Source organism: Microtus oregoni, unplaced genomic scaffold (genome assembly GCF_018167655.1).
Source record: "Microtus oregoni isolate MIOR12 unplaced genomic scaffold, Mior012 000028F_ref0000031, whole genome shotgun sequence".
NCBI classification, from domain to species: Eukaryota; Metazoa; Chordata; class Mammalia; order Rodentia; family Cricetidae; genus Microtus; species Microtus oregoni.
In genome coordinates this window covers 9,983,644-10,007,788 of record NW_024543087.1, presented here as the reverse complement: position 1 = coordinate 10,007,788, position 24,145 = coordinate 9,983,644, and the positions used below count along the sequence as shown (strand labels likewise).

The window sequence follows — 24,145 nt, the reverse complement described above, 5'->3', positions numbered from 1 at the left end:
AGATCATGTGGCAGCTGGGGAGAGGAGCGGGGTGGCTGACGGGTGCCTGCATTAGGCTGGACCCAGAAAGGGGTCATACTGTGTCACCATCACCTCCCAGACACACACCACACCCACCAGCAGCTCTCTTAGTCCCGGGTCAGAAGCAGTGGCCAGGAACATCATACTAAGCAAAACAGTTTCTAGGGAATTCTAACTGTAACAGTACAAAAGAAGACACTTGGCATTTATCTGTGGAGACACAGGCATGTCAGCACAAACCAGAACAAAAGAGATACACTAACTTAAGAAGACAGACAGACACAGGATTATACAAGTGTTTTGTTTTGCACATTGAGATGTAGCCTCGTGTGCCCAGGGCTTGCCTGGAATTCTAGAGTTCCAGGTTAAGAGACACCAGCCCCTCAGATGTGCAGGCATTTTAAAAGATGGAGAGGGGGTTCATCATGAACAACACTGGCTACTCTCACAGAGAGCCCAGGTTCGGTTCCCAGTGTCTACTGGACAGCTTTTAACCATTGGGAAATCCCAGTTCCAGGAACAACCTGACGCCCTCTTCTGGCTTCCAAGAGCACTGCACACAGAGATAAACATAGGAAGTAAAAATCTCTTCAAAAACAGACTGATAAAGTACCAATTCTGCTGGTAGGAACTATCATTCCAGAAATATGTTCTTTAACCTGTATTTAAACATCAGGAGAGGGAAAAAAGTCTAATCAATCAGCAAAGACAACGCAGATGCCACACACACAAACCTGTGGGCTGCTGAAAATCTGATTCAGTGACCTGCAGCAAACTCAGCCAGGGGTGATTGTGCACGATCTGTAACCCAGCTCTGCAAGAGTGAGGTGAATCAAACCCCTGCCAAACTGTCAACAGGGCACTCTCAAATCTGTAGTATACCCCCACACAAGATGACTTAAAACATTTTTTAGCCTAAATGATTAAAAAATGTACCTAAACGAGCTTCCCATACAATTTTGGCTGGGAATGTAGCAGTGTTTCTAGTCTTTCAAACTCATATTCATGGAAAACGTGTCATAATTTCCTTAACGCTTGTCACGTAGAACAATAGACAGGAAGAATTAACATCAATCAGCCATGTATAATACACCACTGCTTAACACTGTAGAACTCAGACAGCTGTCAAAATGTCACACACGTCCCTCCCCAACCATAAAAAGAATGATGGGAATTCAAGGAGAAGTGTTTGAATCACAAGGGCTTTATGACCAAGGGACAGTTCAAGACTCCTATGTTCAGATCTCAGCTTTCAATAAGTAAATCTGTGTATCAAATACCTGTGCCTAAAGAGCATCAGGCACACAGCCTGCAGTCCAAACGGAAACCAATGCTTGCTAACTCGGGAAAGCAGAACCAAACCTCGGCAAAGCTAACCATGCATCTGCCATCCTCTGGACACTGTTGGGAGCCCTCCAGAGACCTTGGCTGCTTGGGTGTCACACACTACAGTCCCTTTGGCTCTCTAGTGCAACCTGCCCTCCACAAGGGACACGGGAGGTTTGAGTGGACAACTGACCTGGATAGCTTGGCGGCCCTGCTGGGCATCAGCCAGCAGCTGGATGGTGAGTGCCCGCGAGTCCTGGAGGGCATCCTGGAGGTAGGCGAAGCTGTGACCCCCATGGCGGCCCAGCGTGCACTCTCTGCAGATGGGAACAGAGCAGGTGTCGCAGTACAGATGCAGAACCTGAGGACCAGAAACACAAGTGTGAGCACGCGAGGTAGCATAGCCCTAACTCTAGATTCAAACAGTCCTCCTCCAAACATGGGAGCGCCCCCTCCCTCATCAAGACAGACAAGACTGCCATAGGTGCACACTTGATGCCTATTGCCTCGGACCATAGCGGAATCCCCACCCAAGTGCCGGACAGCAAAGTCGGGGATCATATAGGGTAGCCCTGCTGGCATACAGGTGGGGAAGAAGGGGTCTCCCTGTGTCTCAACAGAATGATATGGAAGGTTCTTTGAATCTCTTGTCTGTGGTTAAAAGTCTGAGTGAAAAAAAGAATGAAGCTTTTGTAGCCACTCCTGTACGTGAAGCAAGATCAAGAGGTAGTATGTACCCCTCTTCTAAGCCCTCAGCCAGGATGGCCAGCACTTGTCTGTCTCCTGAGCACTTGAGCGAGCTACAGGATGAACGTTAACATCAGCCTGCCTCTTGGCTTTCTTCCCTCTGACAAATTATTCCAAGCAGTTGAACCTGGGAGGCAGCCAGGCCAGGGGATCAGCGTTCCCTAAGAGTTCGTGTGCTTGGGTGAAGAGACGCCCTGGACAGCCTTCAGCTGCTGACAGGCAAGAGGCTCTCAGGAGAGGGCTCGGCATGGAGACCAGCCACTCTCCTCCCTCTGTGATCGTCCGCTGGGTTGATTTCAAGAGCAGCTGGGGGCGGGGGAAGCTGACACGCGACACAAGGAATCAATGCGTAAGCTGCATTCTTCGCCACACGCAGCAACACACTTAAATCTCCACGTGAAGACAGGAGGTGGTGTGGAGACCACACAGCGGGCACACTCCAAGTCAAGCAATGGGCTGGCTACCCAAACACATGACAAAACACTCCATCTTGTCCAGATCCTGGAAGGGGCCAGGCTCTAATGGACCAAGAATCCAGGAAAAGCTGGGAGACCGGTTTTAAAGCCAGAAGGTCCGGGGCTGAGGAAGAACCACAGTGAGTGGCTGCTGTCTCCCATGCCCATCTGCTGCCCCCACAGGTGCCTGGTGGGGTGAAACATGCCTGTACCCCAAGATATTCTTCTTAATCTCATAGAGGAATGGAGTCTGAACAAGGAAACGTGACTGCGATCACTTTGGGTCACTTTTTAACCAACACAGTAGGCTATAACCAGGCAGCGATGCGATGTTTTAAGCAGGCTAACCCTCCAGACATGACCTGGTCCTCCTTGTTAGCGCATCTAAAAATCCAAGAGAACTTCTAAATGGCCAACCCAAAGAAGCTGAGCTGAATAACCGGGAGCAATCCCTCCCTCGCAGGCTGCAGTGTGGCGAGAAAGTTCTGCTGGGCTGGGCTTTCCTGCTGCATGCATTCCTCCCCTGGGCTCCATCTGCAGAGAGCAAAGTGTGAAAACCTCCCACCAGAAGGTGCCTTTTAAATTAAAACAGAATGGGCTAAGGTCTTCCCCCCTTCTTCGCCAAGCAACTCTGGGATGGCTATGCAGACTGACCAAAGCACCAGAGGTGAGTCTACAGAGCTCTCTACAACGAAAGAGAGAGAGCCCCCCCCCCCCCCCCCCCCCCCCGCTTCTGAGCCTGGACCACCTGCCCTGCGGCTTCCTCTGCCGTGCTTGAGCTTCTAATCTGAGAAACAAATGGGGTCTGGTGAGGTCCCTCAGGAGACCTTTTCCAATCTTCAAAATCCCAGGAACCAGCCTGTCTGGGAACTGGACAACAGGAAGCAAAGGGCTTTCAAGTAATTCTGGGCCGAGATAAGAAATGGTGCTGTGCAATCCCCGCATGTTAAGAAACTCCCAGGCCTTTAGGCTTGTCAGCCCTACAACAGGGCTTATGCAATGCCAGGCCTAAGAGACCTCCCCCCCCCCTCCCCCGGCCTTACAGAAACCTGGAAGAACTCTAGGGAAGAGAAATCCCAGTCAGAACCCACAGTGCTGTCAGGAGAATAGACACGAAGAGCCCAATGAGACAAGGGAGTCCCAGTAAAACGCGGCCCGGAATCCTATCCCAAGTGAATGGGAGCGCGTCCAAGGAGCCAGGGTAGACAAGCTGGAGCGGGGAGGGGCAGCGGCAGTCAAGAGGAATCCACAGATGCACAGGACAGCCTCGGCATGTTTATAACAAATAAACTACATCTTCAAAAGACCGTGAAACAAGATCGATTTTTAAGTCTTCTAGTTAGGAGCGGGAGTTGAAATTTGGAAGCCTTCCAGGTTTACTCACCTGCCATTTCCAAGAAGGGGGAGGCAGAGCTTTAGAACTAAAGACATTCAATCAACAGGGAAGGAATAGCACCGGGAAACTTTCAAAAGTCAGACGATTAAAGAAATAAGACTTGGGGCTGGGGAGATGACTCTGGGTTAAACGCCTGCTGGCAAGCCTGACAACCTGAGTCTGCTTCCAGGACCTACACATGGAGAAGAGATCAGACTCCACCAAGTTAATCCTGCTCTCTACATAGCCTGCCTCTAAAAAAAATAAAATAAAATAAATGTAGTTTAAAAATATACTTGGAGGGGTTATCCTTGGAGCCAATGTTTAAGAAAAAAAAAAACAAGGAATAGACTGGGCTAGGTAGAGGAGCCAGTGACCTCAAAAGTGACAGCCCCTACTAGGGAGCAGGAAGAGAAGTGGAGTCCCCTAGTGGCAAGAATTCCAGGGCCTTCGAGCTGCCTGTTTAGGGCTACCCTGGCAGATGCATGGACACGCCCCCTCAGGCCTGGCGACAATCTGGCTGCTCTAGCTAAATGGAGCTGGCCTGACCTCTGACCCTCCCAGTGACCACCCCCTTCCCTGCCCCCAGCTTCTAGAACGTCCCACCCCTCCCGGCCTTCCTCTCCCAAAATTTCTAAAATACCAAGCAGAGACAAAGACCCAGGAATGCGGGCCCAGCAGGAAAGGAACAGGGGGTGGGGGAGGCTAAAGAAAAATAAATAAATAACAACACAAGGTAGGCAGGCTGGCCAGGGTACCTACTGAAAGAAAAGGCTTTGTTGGTGAACAAGATACTGTGTGTATAGCTTTCTCCCTCCCCCCACCTCCATCCAGCACCAGCTGGGACACACACATCCGGGGACACGTTGGGGAAACGCGGGCAATAGTTCCCAAACACAGCGACCCACATCAGTGAATCAGTGAGAAAGGGGGAAGGGCAGCTGCAATCACCACGTGGTTTCAAGTTTGTCAAGACGCCTTAGCTTGGGCACAGTGACAACCACTGTTTATTGTTTTACTTACTTAAAAAAAATTTAAGTACAGTATTCCTTAAAATGGCTCAGGACAGTTGCTTGGTCTCTCACAGAACAAAGTCTCAAGCACACACTGGTCAGTCAGTGACCACCTCCCATTCCTGAAGTATCAGGCAGCAAGCACAAAAGCCCAATCCTTGGCCGCACACGGACATCGGAAACTCACTTTAAAAATCATAAGCCGCGCTCCGGAACCATGAAAAACATCTAAAGAACACCAAAACCAGGCTTTACGGCTGGGCTGGTGAGGTGGCCAAGCCTGGCCACCGGAGTTTGAGCTCAGGGACCCATGACTCCAGCAAGTTGTCTTCCGACTTCTGCAGGGGCGCACACACCACAAACAAGCATTCACAGAAAGAAAGCGAGAGGAGAACTCTTAAAACCAAAGGGCAAGCAAGCCCTCTGGGGCTGGGAAGCCTGGGGAGAGAGCGAAGGCAGCAACGCAAGCACTTTGCAGGAAGAAGGGCAACTCACAACGCTGCTGCTAGGATGTGGTGGCTGGAGCATGCTTTTAGTCCCAGAACTTGGTAGAGTCAGAAGCAGGAGGATCTCACATAGCAAGTTCCTGGGCAGCCAGGGCTATGAAAATCCCTGTCTCTCAACAAACAAAAACAAAAGAAACAAACAGAAGGACTGGCCTCACTGTATTGCTAGTGCTGGCTTCCAACTGTAGTACCGAGTCATTCTTTTCCATCCTGAAATGGAATCTCTCTCTCTCTGGACAGCCATGGCACGTGCTGCCTTGAGCCCTGAATAGGGGAAATTTGGGGACGGGAGAATGCCTACTGAGGTCGGCGGGAAACTTCAGCAACCCCAGCACCCCAGCACCCCAGCAATGGGTGGGGGTAGGGGTGGGGGTGGGGATAGAGGCAGTTGGTCTAGAATTAAATATCTGTCTGGACTGCATGAAAACTCTGTCTCAATATATAAACAACAGAAACAAACCTGGGCTGGAGGATGGCTCTGCCATTAAGGGCCAACTCTTACGCCCTTCCTTAGCCTCCCAACTTAACACATAGCATGCAAAATATCCACACACATAAAATAATAAGAAAACCCAGACCAGATTGGCCTCGAACCTCTCAAGAACTGAGATTAAAGACATATACCACCACCCAGCTGAGACCAACTTTTCAAACAAACAAAACAACCCTCTAGTCTGTTGCCTGATTTCTAACAATCTCTCAAAGTACCCCGTATTCTAGGCATAGTGCTAAGGTTGGAATCCACGCCTTGCACACGCTGGGCCTTGCACACGCGGGGTGAGCTCCCACCTGTGGTCCTGCTCAACTCAGATCAGATACTGTAACCCAGGCTAGCCTGAAACCCGCTTCATCTCCTGTTCCTGTCTTGACCAAAGTGCTGGCATACTGGTGCTTGGGTCTTCACTTGCTAAATCTTCTAAAATGTCCTCGGAATACTCCTTCATTCCTGAATAGTTTCGGAGTGTTTGTTACATGAACAAATTATAGCCAGTACTTGGTAATAAAAATTAGAATGTGAAGAGATGGCTCTGTGGTTAACTCTGCACTGCTTTTTCAAAAAGACCCAAATTTGTTTATTTTTGGGGTGGGGATGTGTTGAGACCGAGTACTATATATACTCCTGGAACTCATTATGTAGACTAGGCTAGCACCAAATCCACCGAGGTGCTGGGATTTGACACCACCAGGCCCGGTCCCACAATTTCTTTACATGAATAACATTGTTGAAGAGTGTTGTTTTCAGGTTATTTGATTTTCCGAGACTGGGTTTCTCTGTGTAACAGTCCTGGCTGGCCTTGAACTCCCAGAGACCCACCGGCCTCTGCCTCCTAGTGCTAGGATTGGATTAAAGGCGTGCGCCACCTCACAGCTTGTTCCGTGTTTTATAAACACAAATGGGGTTGTGAGATGCCTCAGTAGAGATGTGGGCTGCTCACCACCATCTGAGGACTGGAGTTCGAATCCTGTACTATGAATCCTGTACTATGAGTAAAACAGAAAAGACTCTCTCCCACAAGCTGGACCTGATCGCTAAGGCATACTTGAGTGCTGTGACGCACACCTTTGACCCCAGCACTCCAGTGGAGACAAAATTTCCAAGGTCATCCTAAGCAAGTTCCAGGCCAGTCCGGGTTGAAGGTTGCAGGGAGCAAGTCTCAAACAAACAAACAAAGAAAACTGCACCAGAACACCTTTGGTTCCAGCAGCTGGAAGGCAGAGATAAGTCGAGGCCAACTTAGTCTTACATTTTGAGTTCCCAACCAACCAGAGCTACATAGTGAAACCCAGTCTCAAAACATAAAGGCCATAAATAACTAAAAACTCCCCATCGGCTAGCGAAGCGTGCTACGTGAGCACACACAAGAGGTAAATAGGAAATGGGTTACTGCTTCAGTCAACTACAAAGATGAACTAAACAGGCAACCCTCATCCTGGGGAGAAGAGCTGGAATCCAAAGAGGGCGTACAGCGTAACTCCACTCAAGATGGGTACAGCGAGGTATAAAGCAGAAACAAGCACGGAGGAAACAGGGCTGAGGGCTTTAACACCATCACCCAGAGAGAGAGGTGGGTCACAGAGGAATATAACCAAACGAGCTCCCAACCCCCAAACACTAGCTCTGGGGGATCCAATGTCCTCTTCTGACCCCACTAGGAACTAGGCACACACATGGTGTGCAGACCTACACATGTAAATAAAACCAAAAATATTAATAACAAACCCTAAAAATTTGGTATATATCCCAAATTCCACCAGGGAGATGTCTAACAACAGGACAGGGTGGGACTCAGACTCCTCTGCAGCCCTCTCTATAATAAGGAACACGAAATGAGTTAGCTCTGGTGGCCCCACAAAATCTCTTCAAATGGCCTGCCACCAGTCTGTCCATGATGTCCCATTAGCTCTTATTCGCCCCCTCCCTACCCCTCCTCACTTTAAATACTATCTTAAGTTCTATCTCACCCAAGGCAAGCAAGGACCAACTTCCTGGGGGCTTGGGAAGAAAATTTTAAAAATTAGAATCCCCAGTCCGATTTACAGCACCCTTGGCCAGGGGGTCGCACAAAGCCTATGAAATCATTAGCGTCCCAGCTGCTGCCCGGCAAGCATCTGACCTCTGGAGTTCTGATGAGCAGTTTAATGCGGCTTCCAGGCGGAAATAAGAGAGATCTGTGCAAACGCAGAGATCACCGCGCGTGTAAATTATAGACTTTCAAATCAGGCCCACCTCAGGAAGGATATCTGAGTCTCCGTTCCCGTGGCCTCCAGGGCTGTGAGAGCAGGTGTAGTTAAGTCAGCTGAGTTTAAGGCAAGCAGGGTACTTGACTGACTGTAGAACAGAGTGGACTCCATTGGTGGCCTGAAACTCAGCCCCCTCCCTTCCTCGTAAGGGGACACTGCGCACCTGAACCCTTTCACCCCCTCAAGTAGCCAAAGCTTCCTTCCAATGCCTGCTGCCTGGCTGGTGGGGGCAGTGGAGAGGAAAGCAAGAGAAAGCACACAAACTGGCCAAGATGAGGAGAAAGGAAAAAAAAAAAATCAGATACCAACAGGACATGGGGTATAACTTAATGAGTCACATGCACGCATGCAAACAATGCAATCAGTTTTGTCGTTTTTGTTTTTTTAAGAAGACGGCTAGCCGGGCGATGGTGGTGCAAGCCTTTAATCCCAGCACTCGGGAGGCAGAGGCAGGCAGATCTGTGAGTTCGAGGCCAGCCTGGTCTAGAAGAGCTAGTTCCAGGATAGGAACCAAAAAGCTACGAAGAAACCCTGTCTCGAAAAAAAAAAAAAAAAAAAAAAGAAGAAGAAGAAGAAGAAGCTGGTGAGATGTTTCAGCAGTTAAGAGCCAGTACTGCTCTTGCAGGGAGTTCAATTGGGAGCTCAGGTCCTGTAATTCTAGTTCCAGGGGATCCAATGACTCTGGCTTCCCAGGACACCTGCATATACCCCCTTCCACATACATACATACATACATACATACAGCTAGTAGCCTTCCTGTCAAATGTAACAGGACCATCTTTGCACTAACTTCCACGTCCTTGTAGCTGGGCTCTTCCATTACATGGTTGCCTCTGGCTGGTTCCTTCCCTGAGAGCCCTCAGTCCCTGGTTACAGAACACATTCATTGGCACTGTAAGTATTGTTCTAAATCTTGGTATTTACAGGACTCTGTGTAACTGTGAAGGGGACTATTTCACAGCCAACTCCATGAGGCCTCTCAGCTGTTAACGACAGGACATGTCCCAGGAAGCAGGACTGAGATAGACCCCAACCTCAAGAACAAAAATAGAAGCTAGGCTGGCTATGGTAGGGCTTAGAACCCTAGCAATCAGGACGACTAAGGCAGGGGGATTGCTGTGAGGTTTGGGGTCAACCTGGGCTAGTCTCAGGCCATCCTGCCTTCAGCTTGAGACATTATCAAACACAAAACAAAAACAGAACCAGCAGTCAATCATTCCCTAGCAGAACCTCCTCATCTACCCCCAGAAAGTCAGGAAGCCCAAACCATCAATTTCCCAAATGCTGGGATTATCGTTTTACACCACCAAACCTGGCTTGTTTTACTGGGAAAATAAAGAATGAATGTCATGTCTCAGATGAGATCCCAGCTCAGTCTCCGGTGCTGGACCATGGGCGTGTGTAATGTGTAGGTGAAGAACCTCCTCAAATGACCTAGTGCCGGCTAATTAACGGCTAATTAACGTAACTGAGAAAGGGGCACTTGAGGACCCCTGCTCAGCCTTAGAGGTGCTGACAGAGCCTCTCTCCCCTCTCCACTTTCCCAGATAGCATCTGGATCACCTCAGAGGGAGGGGAAGAGGGGAAGGGGAGTGGAGGGATGTCTAGAGGAAAACAGGCAGCAGAGGAAGGGAAGAAAGGAGTGAGAAAAAAGAAAATCAGGTCGGCCGGGGTGGAATAAAAGCTAAACCAGAGCTGGGCAGTGATGCCACACTCCTGTAATCCCAGTCCTTGGAAGGCAGAGGCTGGGGGATCAATCTGTGAGTTAGAAGACAGCACAGAGCAAGTAAGCTCCAGGACAGCCAGGGCTACATTCGCAGAGAGACCCTGTCCTGTAAAAAAGAAGCTAAGCTAGTTAAAGCTAGCTGGATCGGGGCAATAATCTAAAGCTTCAGAAGAAAACTAAGCACAACAACCTTCAGAAAGTTTCTGGGGGTTCCTGGAGTCCCTGCATTTGGTCTTGTACTGATGAATGTTACTTCTATAGGGACTAGCAGAGACGTGAGAAAAGGGTGAGACAGAACACACATGACAAGGGCTGGAGATGCAGCTCAGCTGAATCTTGACTAACACACAAGAATCCCGGCAGCAGGTCGAGAGGTTCAAGGCCATCCTCAGTCAGAAAATTCAAGACTTTGTTTGGGGAAGGAGGCACCCACAAGACCTTTCGGCCACCATTCTCCAGCCTAAGTCTTCTGCTTGCCTGCTGGAAAGAATGCTCAGAGACCCCAGGGGCTGCCACCAGGAGAGGTGTGCTGACTGACACCCTCTGACACTGCGGTGGCCCAGCTTCCTTTGCAGGCCAGGAGCTGCCCATCTCCACTGAGGAACCACACAGTGGCCGATCATTCCTGATGGCAGATTCTAATCCTGCACCTTTCCTCACTGTGCTGGGCTCCGTCCTTCCACGTATGTGCTCAGGTCACAGTCCAGCAAACCAGTGAGGGGACCAAAAAAAAAAAAATTGGGCCTGGGGTACCATGCTGGGGGGGGGGGGGATGAGTCTGACTTTAGTCACATGTGCAAGCAGAGATGAAGGGGGAAGCTTCCAAGAGCAGACGCTGTTCCACATCACTTCCCAGAACAGTAACAGGCAGTTTAGTTTTTTTGCCCCTGCAATCTCTCCCCATGCAGAGGGCAGAGCCCTTTAAAGGGCCTAAGACCTTTCATGCATGCAATTCCTGTCCCTGTGCTTGGAAAAAGCAAGTTAGCGCCCACCCGGCCTGCCTGTTGGTCAGCACCAGAGCTGAACAGGCCCTGCTCATTCAGCAGGGTGGGTTCCATGGGATGCCACCCCACTGTCTTTGGGATTCTTTCTTACACTGTGTGCACTGCGACCATCTACTTAAATCCTACTGGTTAGTCCATGGGAGGGTTGCACCCACCTTCTATTTACGTGGCTGCCTGGCTCCAGGCACAACATGGCTTCCTCAAACACTTCCGGCTACTGCACGTGGTACTGGTTCACCTCAGTTCCATTCCCTTGTCTTGGGTGGGGTCTCCCTGAGTTGTCTTGGCTGGCCTTTCAGCTCAAGTGATTATCCCACTGAGGAGTCATTAGGGGTGTGTGTGTGTGTGTGTGTGTGTGTGTGTGTGTGTGTGTATGTGTGTGTACACACGCGCGCGCTGCCCTAGAATTTAAACAAGGCTGTGTTTTGTTCACTAGTTAAGTGTAGCCCCAGAAACCATCTGGTAGTCCCACCCTCAATAAATACTTGAGAAATAGAACGAAGGAAACAACGGTTTTCAGTAAACAACGATTTAATTTAGTGAAACAGGCTGGAAAAGTAAAATTGCGGCAGGAAAGAGTCAATGTCCCGTTACCTTCTCAGCCATTTGATGGGGAGTCTCCAGACTGAGAGGCGACTTTACTATCTATAGCGACTGCAAGGCACACAGAATCCCTATACACAACAAAGCCAGGAGGAGGAAGAGAGGGCAGGCCCGGCAGAAATTCATACCCAGCTAGTCCACTAGGAAGCATCGATAAAAATGTAGGCTGTGTTAGGGAACTCGCTCCAGGCGGGAAAGAGAACCTTCAGGCTTCACCCTAAAAAGCTCTCTCCTGCCCTCGTGGCCAGGCCTTGCCACCTGTACAGATCACAGCTGTAGCGTGGCACAGCACAGGGAGCTCAGCACGGGCAAGCAACTGAGGGAGCACAGACAGGGCAGGTGTGAGTGAGTGCTGGACCTCATACCATCCTCCTCTGCCTCTCAAGTGTTGCGATCAGACACTGTGGCTGGGGCACAATCCTCTAAGCTACGTCCCATCAGTAGCCTTGTCTACTGTGTGCTACCTGAGAGTACACTCAAGGCTTCTCCCTAGCCCTGTCTACTCAGCCAATTCCATCAAAACGGGGTGCAGCTCCCACCCTTACCCCAGCCTTAGTGGAAAAGTCAGACTCCCCAATACCGGTGTGCCATGCATAGCTTCCTAGTCCTCACAACCTAAGCAATGTTTTTGAATTTCTTTCTGCAAAGCTATTTTGGTAAAATGTAATAACTGAGGAAGGTTAAAGGCCAATACCAACACTTCCTCCTCACACAGCTTAGGAACTGCACAAAGCATGAAGCCAAGACTGGGAACATGGCACTCAGGCAAGTAGCCTACCACTGGCTGAGCAATGCCACTAACACCCACAGCCTCGTTTCCCTTTCCGGAGTTACCCAGGTGGTCTTCCACCCTCCAGTCTCAGCATTCCGAACAGCTAGCCTGGGGGTGGACAGGACAAGCCACCATCTTGTTTCTTCATTTTTAAGGCCAGAAGAGGCTGCTGGGTGGTGGCACCCGGGAGGCAGAGGCAGACGGATGTTGAGATTGAGGCCAGCCTGGTCTACATTAACTCCAAGCACAGCCAAGCCAGGACTACACAGTGTGACCTATCTCAACACGTTTGAGTTTCACATACAGAAACGTTTTCTTAGTGACCGTGAGGGCCATTTACCCCAGCTTTATCAGAGGTAGTGTATATTTACCGGCGGGCAAGCGGTCACATAGCAGGGCTGAGCCCTGGCACTGCTCCGCCCTGGTCACTACTGAGGTGACTACTGTCACCCCTGCTGTTTCATGGATGAAGAATGGCCGTACACCATTTAGTCTGCTCAAGGCCACAATTAGGAGGCGGCCCCAGGTCAAGGCAGAGACCAGTGGGCTCCTCTGCCTCCGCAGGCTGTAACACGACTCCTCTCCAGACCGAGCCAGTGAGGCTCCTGCGGTCCAACCATCGCCACAACCAAAGACTACTTCTTTGTTGAAGTCGACAGCCCAGTGGCTCCCCATTCTGTTACAAACAGGTCGAGAGTAAATTCCTCTTGGGTAAACAGGCCTGACATCAACGGCTTATCTCCAGAGCTTGGTAGGGTGAGATGTCCGGCCAGGTGTTGTCAGGCCTGGTCCCATTCCCAGGTCTAGGCTCCTCTCTTATCACGCTGCATTCTTGCCTCTTGCAATACTGCTCCCAATACCTCAGATTTCTCACAACCCCTCGGGGGTGAAAGTCAGCAGCAGAAATGGAGACGCTGGAGAGACCCAACCCCCACACTCCCTTTGGTCAGAGACCAGGACACCGCCCTCACTGTCTTTTTCCAAGAGGTGCCCCAGATGCTCCAGCCCAGGCCACAACACTATCCTGCTGCCAGAATCCAAAAGGCTACCGCCCCTGGGAATAGATGATCAATTGATAGTCCAAAGCACAAGATCTTGATGAAATGACTGGCCCAAGATGGCAGCTGGTCCAGAGCCGTGCCTCACTAGAGGAAGACTTCCAGGCACATGCTCAGGCCAGAGCTCGCTGACCCCAAGAAAATACGTTCTTCTAAGACTAGACAGTGAGGGCAGCCCGCTCTCCTCCAGGCCCTATTTTCTGGCTCCCTCAAATTGTTAGCTAAGGGTAGTCAACAGCCTCCTGTTGGTGAGCTGTCAGATTCCCATTACCAGGACTAAGGAAGATGTGGCCAGCCAGAGACCTAAGCCACCTGGACACCTTCCCTGGTGGACACAATCATTCAAATCAGCTCCATCAAGCCTATATGACTTTCACCAATGGTGGCTTGAAATTCAGACCTGCGAATGTGCCTGAGTGAAGTCAGGTGAGGAACCCCAGGCTGCTTTCGGAGAGGACCCGGCTGGTTCCCAGTGCGGCTCACAACCATCTCAGTCCAGTTCCAGGGGACCTGGCGTGCTCCTCAAAACATGCACACTTATGCAGGAAAATACACACATTAAAGAAAACATATATAAGCCTGGTGGTGGTGGCACGTGCCTTTAATCCCAGCACTCGGGAGGCAGAGGCAGTCTGATCTCTGTGAGTTCGAGGCCAGCCTGGTCCCTACAAGAGCTAGTTCCAGGACAGGCTCCAAAGCTACACAGAAACCCGGTGGTGGTGGGGGGGGGGGGGGACATAAATAAATCTAACCGGGTGTAGTGGTGCACACCTTTAATCCCAAAACTTGAAGCAAAGGCAGGCATCTCTATATGTAAGTTCCAGGCCAGTCTGGTCTAAATATCATGTTCCAGGCTGGCAGGACCACAGTTAAAAAACAAAAATGAATATTTGGGAGTAGTCTCATTGTGGGATATGAATTCAACTTTCTATGTATTTATGTATTTCAACAAAAATCATTTATATATTCCAAAACAGAAAAAAAAATCGTGCTTCATCTCCATGTGAACCATGGAGGCATGACGTGGTATTCCATGCGCCTCTCTGGTGCTCAGAAGCCTCTGGACCCCAGCTGGAGACACCGTGGGTGCTGGGAATCAAACCTGGAATCCTCTAAAAGCAGAATGTTCTTCATCTGAGCAGTGGGAAGATAGAGAGAGGTGGGTGTGAGTTTGAGGCCACCCAGCTCTATCTACAGAGGAAGTTCCAGGGCAGCCAGGGTTACAAAGAGGAACCAAAAGACCAATAAAGAGCTGCTTGGACCAGCCTGGTCTACAGAGCTAGTTCCAGGACAGGCTCCAAAAAGCCACAGAGAAACCCTGTCTCGAAAAACCAAAAACCAAAAAAAAAAAAAAAAAAAAAAAAGAGCTGCTTGGGAAGTTACGTGTTGGGGGAATGCTAGGCCTTTGGTTTTGTTCCACTTTTGAAATAAAACAGATAGATACCTTGTTTTAGGAACGCTGGAGTAAACTCCAAGATTATTTTGAGCCACAAAACCTTACCATCTAGCTAGACAGAAGCCACCTTTAATGGTGTACACCACAGCCCTTGGTGATGGTGCACACCTTTAACCCCAACACTTGAGAGGCAGAGGCGGGCGAGTCTCTTGAGTTTGAGGCCTTTACATACTGAGTTCCAAACTTGCCAGGGTCTGTCTCAAAACCAAGCAAGCAATTAAAACATCTGCACAGAGCAAAGACTTTTGATGATTTCAGGGGCCTGCCAACCCCCGTACGTGTGAACAAATCTGTGTTTCAGGCCAGCCTGGGGCTAGAGTTCCTGCCTATCAGTAATAAGGGCCCTTAATGTATCCCACTGGAGGACTGGGGAAAAACAGCCACAGGCTAAGCAGGAGTAATTTCTTGTTTACCTGGTCCTATCCAGGATCCTTTCTCTAATCCAGTAGTTCTCAACCTTCCTAATGCTGGGATTCTTTGTTGCTACTTCACAACTGTAATGAATGGTCATGTAAATACCTGCTTCTCTACGGTCTCAGGTGACCCCTGTGAATGGTCATTTGTCCCCCAAAAGGGTTGTGACCTGTGGGTGCTCTAATCTCTTACAAACATAACCTTTCCAGTCGGGCAGAGTGTACCTAGCAGTTAGGAGGCCAATGCAGCAGAAACAGAAGTCCCAGGCCAGCTTGGTCTACATAATGGAGTCTAGACTGGCTCAATTTTTAATAAGTCCTAGGTGGCCTTGTGCTTGCTGAATTCAGAACACACTGACAGTAGTTTTGTGTACCCAAGGCCCTGGCTCAATCACATAACAAAAAACACCACTCCCGGGTATCAGAGGGAGATTGTAGCCAGGCTGACATTCTAAAGAACCAACAACCCCCCCCCCACCCCGCCAAAAAAAAAACAAGAATGTGCTGAGGCCTCCATAGGATTTGCCAAGAGCACCTCCTTAATCGTCCCTAAAGTTTTCAGTCCTGCTTCCCCAACCCAAGACCCCTTTTTCCAACATTCTTAGACTTGACAGGTATGAGGGTACACATGGAATCCCAGTACTTGGAAACAGAGGTAGGAAGACCTCCGAGTTCAAGCCCAGCCTTGTCTGCTTAGTCTAGGACAGCCAGGATGGGCTACTTAGTGTCCCAAAAACAACAAACAAACAAAAACCCAAAGAGGGTAATGGCAGGGGATGAAAAGGCACTGCCTGGCACAAAGCTACACACACTCCCAGGCACAACTGCCCAAATATTAGTATGAGGAGAATGTTTGCTGTGTAAGTGCTAAGCGTGAGAATCAGCAAGTGTCCTTTCTTAGGAGTGGACTGCCCCAGCTGCACGGCCTGGCCTGGAGACTCAACCTCAGAGCGGCGCCACGGGGCTGGGCTGCTGGGCTGACAGTGCAGGGCCAGCTGACTTCTGGAGACAAGATAAGAGCTGGCAGGCCAGACCCTGCAGAACTCCCTAGGCAGGATTCCTCTGACCCCAGAACAAGAGGGCAGGGAGGAACACGCCCCAGGCCCAGGAGCACAGCTGGAGACAGTGTCCTGTGCTTGCATGCAGGACACCAGAGGTATGAGCCTGTCAACCAAGAATCCAAGGACTAGGAGAGCCAAGCTCACATGCAGCAAGGAGCAGAAGCTCCTCCATGCTCTCTGGTAAGTTTTTAGAGTGTCCCATTAGGACGGGGGGGGGGGGGGGGGGAGAACGAACAGAGCTCCATATGGAGTGGATGGAGAGGGCAGGTCCAGGGCAAACCTCAGCTGTCGGGGTACCCAAGTGTCCCAGGGGAAGAAGGCCGAATGTAACTGAGTGCAGAGAACGAAGCTCAGAGGCAGGAGGCACACTTGGCAAATGCATAAAAGCAGAGCACAGCCCTGGCCTAGGTGCTGGCTCAGAAAGACAGGGTAAGGGCCTCTCAAAACACGAAAGCACTATTATGCTATGACCAGACTTAAGAGCGTGTTTGAAAGCATTCATCTGGACAACAACACTCACAAGACCAGACATTGGCCTACGGGCAGTCAGTAAGTGGACAAAGGAAACAGTCACATGGGATCACTTCTAAAGCCTTTTACAGACTGGCTTTTCTAGCCCAGGCTACCCTGATCTCCTGGCAATATGGCCTCAGACCCCAAGTGCTGAGATTACCGCAGACGCAAGGCAACACACCACCAGCCAAGCCCAGCTCTTCATCCTGCACTTTTTTGTTGTTGTTGTTGTTGTTTGTTTTTCGAGACAGGGTTTCTCAGTAGTTTTTAAGCCCGTCCTGGAACTAGCTCTTGTAGACCAGGCTGATCTCGAACTCACAGAGATCCGCCTGCCCCTGCTTCGCAAGTGCTGGGATTAAAGGCGTGCGCCGCCGCCGCCAACCGGCCTATCCCTGCACTTTTATGTTCTGTGGTATGTGGGTGTTTGTGTGCCTGTGTGTAGAGGCCAGGTTAGTGCTGACTGTCTCCAGCTCCCCGTTAAGACATGCCACTGTGTCCGGCTCTGATGTGGTGCTGGGGATCTGAACTCAGGCCCTCGGGATTCTACGACAAACACCACCAACTAAGCCAGTTATTCTTCCGCCAGCACTCTTTATACCATCTCTTCAAAGATATTCCGTCCATCATGTTTCCTGTTTGTTTGAGATAGGGGCTCTTCTCTGTGTAGCCCTGTCTGTCCTGGAATTCAGAGATCCACGGGCCTCTGCCCGTGTGCACCATGACTGCCCGGCAAGAAACTCCATCATCTGTGACAGCCTACATGAAACTAGAGGCCGTGGTGAAAGCTGAGGGAAATAAACCACGTACTGAAAAAAGCAAAGGTTGCATCTCACTTGCACTATGATGCTGCAGATGTGACTCAGAGGCTCGACATTTGCCTGGTGTGCGTAAGACCAGGACAGGCTACAGAGAAACCTTGTCTTGAAAAAAAAAAACACACAAAACACAAAACAAAACAACAACAAAAAGACCTTGATTTCAATACCCAGCACTGCAAACACTCAGGACACCAAGAGCTAGAACAAGGCCCTGTCTCAAAATGCATTTTTTATTTATTTATTTATTTATTTTTGAAAAAGCTGAGAGCCAGGCAAGATGGCTCAGTATATATAAAAAGTCTGATACTATGAGTTCCTGGAACCCCCAATGAAGGCAAATGACTCCCCAGAGCTGTCCTCGGAACTTAACACTAGAGTATGCATACTTATATAATAATACATAGAGTTTCCTGTGCAGCACCGCTGACTTTAGTAAATGAATTGTTTACTTCAAAAATCGCTAAGGTCTCTTTTCTACAAAGGCCAGTGAGTACGCGAATAAACTTGACAGTCACTCTCGGGACACATGACATTGTATGAGTTGAGTTATCAATGTGAGTCGGGCGCGGTGGTGCACACCTTTAACCCCAGCACTCGGGAGGCAGAGAGGCGGCTCTTTGTGAGTTCGAGGCCAGCCTGGTCTACAAGAGTTAGTTCCAGGACAGCCAGGGCTGTTACACAGAAAACTCCTGTCTCGAAAAACCAAAAGGAAAAAAAAAGAGAACTAAAAATTGGCTCAATTAGTTTTCTACTCAGACATTTCTCATAAGGGAAGGAAGGAGGAAGGAGGGAGGGACTTGATGGCTAGTCTCTACCCTCATTTTAATTTTTTATTTATTTATTTTTTTGGTTTTTTTGAGACAGGGTTTCTCTGTGGTTTTTGGAGCTCCACCCTCATTTTAAACAGTGCAAATTTTGCCCAAGGCAGTGTCTTTAAACAGGCACTCAGAAACGTTCAAAAAGATCCCAAGGCAATTTACACACAGGGTTGAATGTGTAAATGCTAGAAACCTATAATGCCATCTTAGACAATGCCAGGCTACACAGTGTCTAGAGTATTTAAGAAATGCTCATACCCCTAAGAATCCCAAATCAAGACTCCCTGCAGGGGCTGGAGAGATAGCTCAGAGGTTGAGAGCACTAACTGCTCTTCCAGAGGTCCTGAGTTCAATTCCCAGCAACCACATGGTGGCTCACAGCCCTCTGTAATGAGGTCTGGTGCCCTCTTCTGGCCAGCAAGCATACAGACAGACAGAACACTGTATACATAATAAATAAATTTAAAAAAAAAAAAAGACTCCCTGCAAATGTGCATGGGGGTGGCAGGTGCCAGTACCAGAGGGCCTGCTGCAAACCTGCTGCTCGGCCAGGTCAGGGACACTAAAAACATCTGAGTTTTAGGTGGAGCGTCCTCTGGCCTAGGGAACAAAGAGGGAATACGGATGCAAGGGATAGCACTTGGGAGGTAGAGACTGGTGGATCTCTGTGAGTTCGAGGCCAGCCTGGTCTACAGAGGACAGCAGGCTACACAGAGAAATCCTGTCATGAAAAAACGAAAGAGGAAGGGAGGGGAGGGAGAGAGAAGGAGAGACTCCTAAACAGACAAGGTAGTGTATGCCTATAACCCCTGTGTGTGGAAAGTCAAGACAGGATTGCTCTCAGTTCGAGGCCAACCTATGCACTGTCATGAAGAAAGGGAATGGGAAGGGAAGGACTCTCAGTTTTTCTGACACCTTATATTACACTGGGGCACATAGTGTTTAGCCAGGACACACAGCCTGGAGTTACTTGTACAACACTAAATTCAGAAGGATTTTTGGGAAGGCTCTTCAGAGAACAGGCTGGAGGGAATGCCTCTTCCGCATCTGCTCTCAAACCCAGCAGGGCAACAGGGTGAGCACGCAGGCGCATGAAGCCTGCTTCCTGGCAGGAAGACTAGCCGGCAAAGAAAGAGAGACCCTATTAGCAGGACAGGTGGCGACAGGCACGCTGAGTCCCGGGTCTTCCAAGCCCTGCTATTTATTCTCCTTCGCCACAACCTCCACCTCTCAGGCCAGATATGGAGAGCTGGAAGCTCTGCCTGTCCCCCATTCATATTCCAGTAACTGACAACCCTGCAGCCCCAGGCTGGTCATGTCATGTTCCCAGCTGGCCTTCTAGCCACCTCGGTGGTGATGCTGAAGCTTCCCCTCCACCTCCCAGCCACAGAAGACCAATGGTACTACCATCAAAAAGTACTTAATAAGCGCCAAACCGCTTGGGGTTCAGACACAGAATCAGAGGGGCCTGGCCCAGCCTTCAGAGGAGAGGGTCATTTATGACCATTAAGGCAGAGTAAGGCAGGCTCCCAGAGGCTAATAAAACTCCAGGGAAGGAAGTGGGGATTAACCACTTCCTCCCACCTCTCAAGAAGGGGTTTCATGTTGTACCAAACTGCAGAATAGAAGGTTCTAGGGTGGGGGTAGGGGTAACATCATCAGAATGGCCTACACCTGGCCAGGGCCTTGGCAAAGGGAGGAGGCGGCTACGAGAGCCCTCGTGCTTTGACTTTTACACGTGTGGCAATTTTACCAAGTCCTCTTGGCCCGCCCCTTGGCACGGGTCTGGACTCTGTCCAAGTACAGACCGGCCAGCACTGGAGGATTTAGCGTTTGTTTGCCAAGTGCTGTGACGGCACAATGGCCTAATTCTTTTACATTCCATCGGACAGTTTTGCTGGATCAAAAACAATCCTTACACTGGGCAATAAATACATAATCCTTCAAATTGTACCCTTTTGTCATTTGTTTTGAGACAGGGTATTATTCTATAGCTCTGGCAGTCATTGTGTACAGAGCAGGCTGGCTTTGAACTCAGATCCGACTGCCTCTGCCTCCCGAATATTCCACCACAATCAGCTCAAATTTCAACTTTATTTAAAACTTATTTCATCAGCTTTACTCAAGCTTAAGAAATGTAGGTTACAGAAAAAAAAAAGTTTTTGTTTTGTTTTTTTGAGAAACGGTCACACTCAGGTTGGCTTTGAACCAACTCTGCCTCCAGAATGTTGGGATTCATACACAACACAACCAATGTCTTGAAAACCCCCAGGTAGCCTTGACTACCTCCCTCCAACTTCCTGGCTTCTCTCTGCCACCTTGGCAGAGTGGCACCAGCCCATGCCACCATATCAGGTGGAGACAAAAATTTACAGACACAGGCAAGCTGAGCCAAGGAGAGTAGGAGAGAACCCGAGAGATGGCTCAGTGGTTAACTGCTGCTTTTCCAGGACCTGAGCTCAATACTACTCACCAGGGTCCCTAACTCTAGTCCAATACCCTCTTCTGACCTCTACAGGTACTGTCTCCAGAGGTGTGTAGATACCCATGCTGGTAAAACGCCACACAGAAAATTTAAATAATAATAATAATAATAAAAAGATTAAGAAGCATGCTAACTGGGATGGTCTCTTAAATAGATAAGAGATCGGAGTAAAGCTTTGGGGATGTTGGACACACAATTACGCCATAATACACAATCAGTACAAAACCAACCCTCACCCACATTCCCACAGCAGGGAACAAAGTCACACATGCTGAACCAGAAGACGGCAGGTGTAGATCTGTCAGGCACCCCATCCCACCCTGCCCTGAACTGATTTCTCTGAGCCCTGAGGTCTCCAGAAGTCACACAAAGGTTTTCATGGTGGAGGGACGAGGTTCTGGAGTTCCAATCCAGCTAGGCTGGATACTGGTGGCATGCTTGTTTTATTTTGTTTTGTCCAGACAGGGTTTCTCTGTGTTAACAGTCCTGCCTGTCCTAGAACTCACTTTGAAGACCAGGCTGGCCTCAAACTCACTGAAATCCACCTGCCTCCGCCTCCCTATAGTGCTGGATTAAAGGTGTGCCACGACTGCCCAGCTGGCATGCTTTTTTCCAATCCCTGCACTGGAGGCAGAGGCAAGAGGATCTCAGTTCAAGGCCAGCCCAGAATACAAATTGAGATCAAGGACAACTTCCTAAAGGACCCAGTTTCAAACAGCCAAACAAATAAATAAAAATCATGCATGCACACCCAGAACTGAACCGTAAAATCCTCTTCTAGTGTTAGAATCTGTGTCCTCCTGGCTCAGCTCCAGAGACAGGAATAGATTGGGAGGGTCATCATCCACACAAACCTGTGTTGCAGCCTTGGGAGCCAGAGAAAGCAGAAGCTCTTCCTCAGTGACTCACTGCCCTCTCCCCTCAGCCCATGCGTGCCTGGGGCCAGCTTCCTCCCTTGCCCTAGGCATGCAGGGGTGGGAGGGGTCAGAAAGCCTTGAGGCTAATCCTGGTCCTCCTCAAGGATACTTGGGGCTCTGGAGATACAGTAGGGAACCCATTCAGGGTTCTAAACGAAGCTGTCACACAAAATGTCAGGCACCATCCCGAACATGGCACACAACACACATACAGGAAAAATGAGGACAACTTATTGTTCTACCATTTGTGCCGGAAGGGGCTAAATGTAGTATCAGGACCTAATCAGGAGGTTTTCAGATAAACTGTGGGGACATAGTCACACCTTAAAAGGAAAAAGTTGGGAATTAAGGCAAGTCCCAACTTAAGCCTATTAAGAAGCAGAGGTCCTCCACAGGAGCAGGCCAGAGCGCTCACACACACCCATCTCCAGGAAACCCAGAAGTCAGGACAAAAGCTAACTAACTGGCTATGTACAATTTAGAGTGTTTTAGGAGGTCTAGTCACAGCCAAGTATACCTGCACCTAAGGGGCAGGGCCGGGCTTTCACGACACCATCCATCCAAGACAAGCAGGCCATCCTGTCCAACACTGCAGCAGGACAGCTACTATTCAAGCTTTTGGGGAGCAAAGCCCCAGAGAGGAATTCATACAGCAGGACATGCAGATCAGCAGGAAAGAAAAGGCCACAAGGACATGAGGTACGAAGAACCCCATTCTCTGGGTGCAGGAAGAAGAAAGGGTTCCAGTAGCAACTCAAACCAAGGTCTGCAAGCAGCAAGCTGGCTGATGTGGGGTGAGTCCCAGGGCGTGAGGGAGCAAAGTTCAGGAAGAAGCAAGGGAGGAAACCAGGTCCAAAGCCCTGGATTTAATCATTAACTGCTTCCCGAGGGTCTCCTTTGTATTTCTGCTGCGTACTGGCTCTTCGGTAACTCGGGCAAACACTCACACTTGCCTGCCCTTCAAAGCCTGGAAGGTGGGGCTGTTCAAACAGCAGCCCAACGTCACAGCACCACAGGGGATGATTCAGGGAGATTCCACCAGAGAATGCAGGAGACTGCTGGGTCTATGGTGATGGGCACAGAGGGGAGAAGGCGGACAGCTAAAGACACCTGGGCTTTGGTGGGGACCCACACATCTGCCTGGTTCTCTTCTCTGAGAGCAGACAGGACAGCCCAGCAAGACACAGTAGCTAATTTCCCAGCCCTAAAGAGGTTGAAGCAGGAGGATTGCCACAAATTCAAGAATAATCTGGGACTCACAGCAGGTCCCAAGATAGCACGTATGAAACCTTCTCTCAAATAATGTAATTAGCTTAATCAAACAAATATTCAGTGGAACCAAACAGCTTCCTTCAGCCAATCTAATTAATCTGACGCTGCTGAACTGAACGGCTACTGTAGATGAGGTCTAACTGCCCAGGCATTTTCCAGATTTCCAAAGGCCCATCTACTCAAAAGCTCCCAGGTCTTTTGGGGACCCCACCACCACCACCACCGTGGCTCTTCATCCCTTTCCTGGGTACCACCCAATCAGTTCCCCTAGACTGTAGGTGGGGAACAAAGCAGAGGATGCCACTCTTCCCGGTCCAAAAGGGTTGGTGAGGAAGCCTTCCTCCACAGCCAGCCTTGTGGGGTGGGAGAAGGGCTCTGGACCCTGCAGGAAGGAAGCAGCCTGCAGCCTCCTGTAAAGAACAGGGAGTCACGTGCCCCCACTGGTACGATCAGGTCACTTCCCCTGGGACCTCATCACCAGCGGAAGGCTATTCTGAAAGACACTTACAATAGCTGGTCCATGGCAAAGCTGCCCTGATGGGGACCAGGAAGTAGCTCTGTTGGTAGAATGCCTGCCAACTGGCCCCATTTCATCTTCTGCACAGTTTACATTCTTGTTAAGAAGCCAAAATGCAACATTTGCTGAAAGGAAGCCACCTGGCTGCCTAGGCAACTAAGTGCTCAGACCCAATCAATGGCCACTACAGAAAATCCGCTGTCAGTTCCAAAGGCTCTGGCTGCTCTGGCTCCCCTGCCCTGCCCTGCCCTGCCCTGCCCTGCGGACACCTCTGGAACGTCACAAAAGCTGCCTTTCTGGTAACTTTTAAAACCCTACTCTAATGTAAACGTAGAGCACTTTTACCAATGACTCAGGCCAAATGCTGCTGACCAGCAGTCTTCCCGTAATCCGGTGACGCAAATGACGGTCCCCAGACGGCAGTCTCTGGGTCTCTGCGTCCCTCAGACACCAGGAGGGAGTTAGGCAAGGCGGACACTCGGTGGAAACCACCGATGGAATGGACTTCACCTCCACATTTTCCAGGC

General features: G+C 49.8%; 1 protein-coding gene across 1 annotated transcript in view; it reads right to left on the bottom strand.

Annotated features, from left to right (window-relative positions):
- The window catches only part of Trim71 (tripartite motif containing 71), a 46,163-nt gene that overhangs the window by 8,312 nt on the left and 13,706 nt on the right, over window positions 1-24,145 (bottom strand). Inside the window, exon 2 of the mRNA XM_041677610.1 lies at window positions 1,541-1,708. Coding sequence (XP_041533544.1) covers window positions 1,541-1,708 — 168 coding nt within the window. The remainder of the gene's footprint in view (window positions 1-1,540; window positions 1,709-24,145) is intronic.